The sequence below is a fragment of the Egretta garzetta genome, unplaced genomic scaffold (genome assembly GCF_000687185.1).
Source record: "Egretta garzetta isolate BGI_Z169 unplaced genomic scaffold, ASM68718v1 scaffold76, whole genome shotgun sequence".
NCBI classification, from domain to species: domain Eukaryota; kingdom Metazoa; phylum Chordata; class Aves; order Pelecaniformes; family Ardeidae; genus Egretta; species Egretta garzetta.
In genome coordinates, this window is record NW_009259859.1 from 568,725 (window position 1) to 578,069 (window position 9,345).

The 9,345-nt window shown below is 38.0% G+C and overlaps 1 protein-coding gene across 1 annotated transcript in view; it reads right to left on the minus strand.

Moving 5' to 3' along the window:
• LOC104127349 (DNA primase subunit 2) overlaps window positions 1-9,345 on the minus strand; it is a 124,580-nt gene that overhangs the window by 17,980 nt on the left and 97,255 nt on the right. The window contains exons 11-12 of the mRNA XM_009640014.2: window positions 6,466-6,592; window positions 5,444-5,526 (exon numbers count right to left, since the gene is read on the minus strand). Coding sequence (XP_009638309.2) covers window positions 5,444-5,526; window positions 6,466-6,592 — 210 coding nt within the window. The remainder of the gene's footprint in view (window positions 1-5,443; window positions 5,527-6,465; window positions 6,593-9,345) is intronic.

Here is a 9,345-nt window from a genome sequence, read left to right on the forward strand (position 1 = left end):
ACCTGATCTAGTTAGCGGTGTCCCTGCTCACTGCAGGGGGGTTGGACTAGATGACCTCTAGGGGTCCCTTCCAACCCAAAACATTCCATGATTCTATGATATCTAGTTCAACAAAAACTTTGGGGCTGTACAAAAGTTTCAATAAGAACAAAACACTTGGTGAGCATGTGAACAGAACTGTATGTGTGAGCTCTCATGACCTTAAGCAGAGATATGCACCTTGAGACCTATCGTGAAGATGTTTTTAAAAAATCTCATTTGTTTCCATGACAATGGCTACATAACAGATTCACATATTGTCAGATAAACATAGGAAATATTTTAGGGCAGAAACCATCCACCCCAAAGGTCTCCTGGGTGCATATATTGGGACATTCTTAAAAAGAAGCATGCTTTTTGCTTATAGCATATAAGTAATCTGTAGCCCTGAAAACATTTAGTTTAGGTGGAAAACGTGTTACTAAATAAAACAAAGATTAGTCTCCTAAAGTTGAGACACCATTATAAGCAAAAACCTACAGTTAATTTTAAGGATTAATACCTCAAAATGGAGAGAATTAGTGAATTTTAAAAAAAAAAAAAAAGGATTCTACTGTTCTGTTACAGCTACTGTCAGCTGAAGGTTATGTTCTTAGAAAGGCAAAAAAGGAAGCAAGTGACTGTTAGTTCAAAAAAAAAAATAAAGAACAGCTAAGATGAGATGCTGCTGGGAGACTGGGTTCTCACAGAGGAAATGCCATAGCTAAACCTTTGGAAAAAACCCATAAAAACAAACTTTTATACCTGAAGATGAAAGATTTCTATGCTGTTGACTGAGTCAGTTCAGAAAGTTGTATCTTCTCAAATCCAGGAAATTAGTATAAATTATAGGTAAAAATCAGCTATGATGAGGATAGTACCCCAGGCCACAAGTTATGCCCAACAGAATGCTTCCTAATATTAATCAAAGACACATTCTTAAGAAATGAGCAGGAATATTCTATGTTTTAAAGTCAAACATGGGGTAGTTCAAACAGGATTGGGATTTGGACAGCAAACTTCATCAGATTCTAGAATTAGAAAGTCTTGGCATAATGATTGAATCCTGGGATTCCACAGTGAAGGAGCCTGATACCAAGCCATCTTGGATTTTTTTGTGCAGCAGGAGCATTCTTGCTGAAAAGAAGTATCAAGAGGAAAAGCACAGAACGGCTTTCCCAATTAGGGAAGCTGACAGCAGCCCCACAACCTGTCGATCCCAGGAACAGAAATACTAGCACTTCTGGTTAGATTCCAAGATGGACAGTTAAATTTTGGAGTACCCCATTCATAAAAGGCGCCTTCTAAGATACCATCTCACACTGCTTGCAATACATTAAATATTTAACGTCTATGTACACATTTATATGTTTGGTTTCATTGCTTGGTGCATTACTTTCACAGATCTTGTAGTATTTTATTTTGCTGATACAGAACTTGGTAGAGATATACTATCTGCTGCAAGCAGGGAGGGCTGAAAGGATGAATTGGAAGGTCCAGTGTGTACCTTTCAATGTGATTTCCAGAGTGCTGTAATTTGCACTCAACAGGGACTGCACGTCTTTAGCTTTCATTTGAATTCCTTAAAGCAACTCCTTAGCTGCAGAGAAGCATGCTTCACTACTAACCTGGAAAGCAAAAGTCTACTGTTCACATGATCTGACACCCATTACCACTGCAGGGAGTTTCTTAACTCACTCAGGGTCACCCGTCTAGTAGAGTAAGCTGGGAAACAGTTGAGCAAACAACAGTTGGTTCAAGTTACTTTTGCACAGATTTCATACAGAGGCTTGTAAAACATCCAAAACTAAATTTTCAAACCGTCAAGCACGAACCTGCTAGCAAGATGCAACTGGTATGGGCTGGTTGTAAATTTTGATAACATTTGGCCCAAACAAAAGTGACATGTTCTGATCTTCCCATTAATAAAGAGACACAACACAGAACTACCAGTTAGAACCCTGACCACAAGTTTTGCAGGTAGACTGTTTAGATGAAGAAAAATGGGGGCTTGTGAGCCCAGAAAGATGAGGATGAAGATCCTGGGAAGTCGAGGATGATCCTGGAGATCAGAAGTGAATGCTGGGGAATGCCCTGGGACCACAGCCTGTAATGCCTCAGACTGTTAACCGCAAGCAGCTGCAAAGCAGGGGTTGATATGGCTTTCTGCCCCATCCTTCCACAACAGCAGCGTTTCCCTTGCTGGGAAGAAAAGTTGAGACCTCAGTAAACACACCAGCAGGATGGGAAGCAAGTGAGGGACTGTGTGAGACAGTCAAGCAGGGGTATAGTTCTAGTTTCCTTGATTCTAATACAAACAAAAAAAAAAACCCCAAACCAAACCAGTACCCAGATCCGCTATAGGCTGTCATTTACTGACTTACCTGTGACACCATGACACACATTTGTTATGATTCAACTACTTTGTAGCCTGTCCTTCATTAAGTGGATGTAAGACTTCCACTCACTGCAGACAGCTCAGAGTCCTGGAAAACTGATGTAAAACGTCTGCGCCCTTTGAGTTTGCTGTCCTGTGCATGTGGCCACTTGAGTGTCCCCTCAGTCCAGGATGACACATTTATGTCTACCATAAACCAGGCAGGGGGAACTGAAAAACCATTTAGGTACATACACTGATCTGATTTTGACAACACAGAAGGGAATTTTTCACTTTGTGACAACCTGCTTGTCTAGAGCATGTAGAGCAAGAGAAGACACTAAAAAAAGTCACATTTGAAGACAGAAAAAGAATTCTGGAATGAAGCAAGGAGCAACCTCTGAGCCCCAGGAAAGACATACCATTTATTAAAATACATAGCTGAAAGGTCAAGCTCTGATTCATTCATTAAAAATAGGAATCTGTCAGGCTGTAAGGAAGCTCTCATTAACAGGGGGTCTAACAGACTCAAAGGGTACAGTGAGTGAATGTCAACCTTGAGGCCCAGATATTGGAAAAGTAACTACATCAGAGGTTTCAAAAGACTGACAAACCATCCATCCCTAATAACCATTCACTGAACTTAAAGGAAAATGAACATTTCTGATACTCAGCAACTATCACCAGCATCAGAGAAGACTCTAAAAAGACACTGTCTGGACTGAAGGGTCCTGAACTGTTACTAGTTATGCAAATGTTACTGGACCACGCAAATGAAGCGACAAGGATTGGTAGCAATAAAATCTATTTGAGATCGTAGAGACAAATGTGAATCAATCTTCTTCCTCCTCCTCCTCCCAAATATCTCACAGACAGTCTGCTGTAAGAGGCTGTACTGGGTCAAGCTGCATAGTGCTGTGCTTTCTATTGGTATGTAGAAAGGGGTTGATAACACACCAGTATTTTCGGCTACTGCTGAGCAGTGCTCGCACAGCGTCAAGGCTGTGTCTCCAACATTCCCCCACCACTACCAGTGGGCTGGGAGGGGGAAGACCTTGGGAGAGGACGTAGCCAAGACACCTGACCCAAACCGACCAAAGGGATATTCTATACCATATGAAGTCAGCTCCAAGATAAAAGCTAAGGGGAAAGGAGGAAGATGGGGGAAGGGGGTGCATTCATTTTTTATGACGTTTTGTCTTCCAGAGCAGTGGCTAAGCGTACTGAAGCCCTGCTTCCTGGGAAGTGGCTGGACATCGCCTGCTGATGGGAAATAGAGAATAAAATCTTGTTTTCCTTCTGCTACCACATGCGGACTTTGCTTTTGCTTTTTATTAAACTGCCTTTATCTTGACCCATGAGGGTTTTTTTTCTTTTCCATCTCATTTTCCTCCTGCCCTGCTGAAGAGGGGAGCGATAGAGCGGCTTGGTGGCACCTGGCATCCAGCCAAGGTCAAACCATCATAAAGATCAATTTCTGAAAAAACCCCAACCACAGCCAACTTCTTTTTTATTTTTTTTTTAATTTTTATTAGTTGTAGGGTGGAGGGTGTTTTGGTTTGGGTGTGTTTTGGTTTAACACTAGGAGTGGCCATTGCAGAGCCTTGTACCCCAACAGCACTTATAACTGTCACCACAAAATTTGTGGACAGCAGCGTCCATTTCCAGGCAAAGCAGATACTGATGGAGACAGTTTTTCTTAGTCACTTTTTTAAGACTCCTAGTGAATCCCAATCCTACTTTACAAGGGAAAAAACTAAAACACACGCACAATGAAAACCTAAAACCCAATTCACATCAAGTAAGGAACTATGTTAAATATAAAGATACTGCCCCACTGCGCAAATTCGCTGAAGAAATAACCTCTGCTAAATCCTGCCCACACATAGCAAGGCAGCTAAACCAGTAAATCCTCACCAATCTTTCCAATGATTAGCAGGATAAAAATCTCAGAGCAGCATCAATTTTTGATGCATATAAAAAGGAAAAAAGCCAAAGGAAAGTATCGCTGGTGCCTGCCAAATATATGGAAGACAGTCAAATGCTTATTTATATGAACCAGGAGAAAAGAAAGAAAAAAAAAAAAAAAGAAAAGAAGAAGAAAACATTCCTAGGAAAAAGTCTGGATATTTCAAGAATTTGTCAAGAATAACTATAAGCGAACGATAAACACTTTAAAGCTATTCTCTTTTAATTTGTATCTTAATTATTCCTTCTAAAGGAGACTACTTTAAGTGGAACTTTCACATTCTTTTCTATCTAGTACAAGACTCCATTGATGCATGACACTTTACATGAACTAAACACAAAAACTTTAAGTGGGTTTTTCCTATAGACCTAAAGCAGGTTTCAGGCAGTTAATATACACAACTTTTTGCTGAGCTGTCTCAGCTTAAGTCTAACCCATATATCTTCCTCCAATGAAGATGATGGCATCCTTTTACAGCCTTAACCTCTTGCTAGAGCAAGCAATGGGAGCCACAGTATACATGTATTTCTACATTGTCCTTGCTATATAAGATAGATTTTCAATTTAATGTTACCTTTTAGAAAGCTGCTAAAAATCTCTGTTTAATTTCACTAAGTATTTCATGTCCTTTTGTTGTTTAGGGGAAGTTAACGCAACAGATGATTAAGAATGGATGGTTCTTAGAAGTTTACTACAGAAAACAATTACTTAGGTCTACTGACTACATAGTAGAGTCTTCCACAAGTCACTGCAAGAATAGAAATAAATTCTCTAAAATATTGCCAGATTCATTTAAAAGTTTTTACCACAGTGCAGTAAAACGAAGGAAAACAAAATCCTGCATTGTATCCACTATAGTAATAAACAAACTCCCATTATTAAACAATAAAAGGCAATGACAATAATCAACACATCAGTGGAAACACTGGAGCTAGAAAGCCAAGATTCTGGTTTAAACTTTTTATAAGAAGAGATATTTCACAATACATTCTGACAAATTGCATATAGCATTCCTACACAAATAGAAAATTGAAAAGCAGTGCCTTACTAATGAAAGTGCCAAGCAAAATATGCCTTACCTGAGTTATTCCACTGGGAGAGATCTTGTACGACTGCAGCTTCTGCTTCAATAGCTCAGGATCACTATGGCGGAATGGGCACCCTGACAGGAAAAAGCAAGCAAGCTCACAAATGAGGCTGTTTACCCAGGAGTTAGAGCAGTAGAGACTCAAGAGACCAGCTAAGCTGTTCCTAATTGCGTAACAGCTTATTAATAAGAAAGTTAATTGCCCATGTGTACAATTGTTTATTTTTTTTTTTTTTTAAATAATTACTCCACTGCATGGTTATCAGGGCACCACAGGCTCAAGAGTTACATAAAATACCCCAAGATAAACAGGCCACAATTCTCATTCACTGACAGGAGGAGTTTTAGTTAGTTCCTCACTAACAACGATAGCGCTGGCACATTTAATAGCTGTGAAAAAAAACAGGGAAACACAAGTAATGAGAGGCAACTGGTCTTTAAAGCACAGTCCTTTGTAAAAATACTACTTTATAAACACCTTAGAAAGTTCCACCACCTTAAATAAAAGTGGGCTTTTTCTGTCCCAGAATTAGTTTTGAGACACAACTGAATGAATGGCAGTACTAGAATAATAATGGTGAAGCTGGTGCAGGTTTTCCATGTCTATTCACACAGAGGTAGGAGGTTTTAAAGTACCCTAGCAAACTTCAGAATTTCTGTATGATTGAATTTGTATCTCAAAAGACCTCTAATTGGTCACTTTCTAAAGCATCTGCATAGTTAAAGTCTCCTTGCACTGCATGACACAATGTATATAAAACCAGAAGCCATTAAGTGCAATCTAAAGAGAACAGTGCACGATCACTGTGGCCTAAGTTAAATACATAATTTAAGAGGCTACAGGAGGCAAGAACTTCTAGTCAAGGGTTTCTACTGGTTTTAAACTTTTCTGCACGATCACTGTGGCCTTGAAGTTAAATACGTAATTTAAGAGGCTACAGGAGGCAAGAACTTCTCTAGTCAAGGGTTTCTACTGGTTTTAAACTTTTTTTTTTTTTTTTTTAAGGAACTCACCATGATAATCCCCTTGACTTGGTGGATTGGACATGATAATCTTCATGCAGCTGTATGGGGTATAATCAGTTCTCTTTCCTTCTTTTCCATAGCTGTGGCGAATGCTGTAAGCATATCCTTTGTCAAACTAAATAAAAACAAAAGAATAAATTATTACATAATGTGTCAGTGATTCTATCTGCTCTGCAAATAGAAATACTGGAAAACAAAATAAATCCTCCAAACGTATGCAAACTGAGAAAAATAAAAATTGAGTTGGTGCTGCTAGCTTTGAGTTTCATATTACATGGACTTGTATATACATATATACATGTTTTACAGACACATCACCAAATAAGTGTGTAACTGCATTTATTTAAGGTCTTTTCAGCTGGTGTGGTAATCGCTTTAAAGATAAGATGATTTAAAGATCAAAATTCTGAACCCCATGATGCTAGTAAATGCAGAAAAAATAGTAATTTTAAATCTTTCATAAATGTCCATAAATTGATTGCTTTAATCAGGGCAAAAAATAGAAATACAGATTTTTTTTTACTCAGCTTCACATTCTTATTTTCACAAAGTGTAATGTCTCACCTATACTTTGTTTCAGCACTGAAGTTCAATTCATTAGATTCTAAAATGAAGTATACTTTGCTTGTACAAAAGAGAAAGATTTTAGTAAATCTCTTCTGTCTACCAATACAATACCAACTCCTCCAATAAACTGAAATCTTCTAAATTAATATAGATGTAAACAAACATTTATCTTGGCAGCTGAGTAGAGTGCTATCAATATATCATTTTAGATAAGTCCTGTGGATAACATTCAATGACACGAGTTCATGTTATTTTATATAAGGCAATAGGTGACGAAATCTGTAGCAGAATCAGGTAACTTTATATACAGATTCTGTTAAGTTGCATTAACTATTATAAAACATCAAGGAACATCTGTTCAAATACCATACCTCTAGTTCTAAAAAACCCCAAATAGGATAAAATAATGAAGCATTATATTTAGAATTACACATTCTCAGTCTCTCTTCTCAAAAAAACTATGAAAATGCATAAAAGAACAACCGTGCTCTTGCTCAATTCAAAATTTTAGCATTAACCTTATGTAAAAGTTCTGTGTCTGAATTAAATATAAACAACTCCCATAAGAATTTACATTTTCTTCTCAAAAACCACTTTAAAATAATTTTTTACTTTGATATCTAATATAAGACAATGTAATATACCAAGAAAAATCATTTAGGCATACAACTGGTAACTCTACTACTTCATGGATGCTCTCATTTCTATAGATAAAAGTAGTTCTCTGTTTGGCCTGTGGATTTTCAAATAGTAATTCAGAATATTCATATACCTATGAACCATCTTGACCTGCTAAAACATGTCTAAAATAAAATAGAAAAAAATTATATTTTTCTTCATATTAAACACTTCAATGTTTTTGAAAAATATAAATAATTGAAAACCTATAACATAATATGCAAATACTTCATAAGTGTGTATAAAAATATACACAACCTTTGAGAATAAAATCCTAAATTGCACCTGATTCTGGAAGGGTAAAAACTTCTCTATCAAGATGCTGGTCATAATCAAGTCAATGTATCAAAAAGAGTAATATCCAGCACTACTCCCAAATAAGGCTTAAGACATCCAAAACTCTGAACAAACACTGACTAATTAATCCTTACTGAGCATTTGACAAAGTGACTTTATTCTACTTCAGAAGGTTGTTTTTAGAAGGGGGGAGAGAGGGAAGAAAAGAGAGAAAGAAAACACATAGCACTGAGTTTTCCAGCATAGCCACGGTCAGGATCCAGCGCATAGAAATATTCCTATCTAGTCAACCCTTTTCCCTGGGAGGGAAAAGAACTGGTTGGGTGAATAGTAAATGAACACTATTTTTTGCTAGCAGGAGTTGGGCTTACCAACTATTTATTAGAAAGAAGAGCAAGACTGCATGAGGATCTGCTGTAAGTGTGTGCACATACTCGAGAAGGGTACATACCCTCTCCTCAAGCAGGGCAAGCAGCAGCTGCTGGCTGAGTCCTGCTGCTGCTCCTGTGGGAGCTGCAAATGGTGTATTTACTCCTGAAAACCAGCAAACATCAAATACAAAGATGTGTGTATTTTAATTCCCAACCTCTAAGTGAACCCGTTAAACTGAAGATGGAGCCTGTGATTCTATAGCCACCTATTCTTTCATCCAGAAGCTCTGGAACCTTTCCTCCTTCTTTGCAAAAGATGAAAGAAAGCATATTTCATTTGCTTAACAAAGGGTATTTGAGCAAGCAGTTATATTAGATTAAATTAGGTTTTTGTAAGCGAAAAGCAAATCTTGAATGCTTCAGGATGTATTGCTTAGTTTGCCAAAAAATTAACACCCCTCTTTAACAGTTCTGTATACTAAAATCTTGAGCTTTTCACATCACTTGCGTTAATGCCCACAGAAACTACTTTTACTACCTAACTCATTATTTTATGCTGAGAAGCAGCTCTTGCAGTAAATAGAAACAGCAGCTACATAATAACACAATACAGCCTTGGGACAGGTTGGATATTTTCTCATTGCTTTCTTGTAGCCCTGTTTGGATCTCAGAGTTTTCGCAGTGGCAGATGGCAGAGAAGAATAACACAGCTACGTGATGCAAATTAGCACACGTGCAGCTACATGCTTCACTAGGAGCTCTCTCATCCTTGTGATTCAGCATGTCTCATCACTGATTAAGGAAACAGGATTTTAGCAGGGCCAATATCCAACCAGCTGTGTGGTCATCCTCAGTGGGATGAAACCCTGAATTGTGGCATTTCATTTCAGAAAACACGTCCTGCAGAAGAGCCCTCTCTACATTGGGGGATGAACTCAATGCTCAGACTCACTCT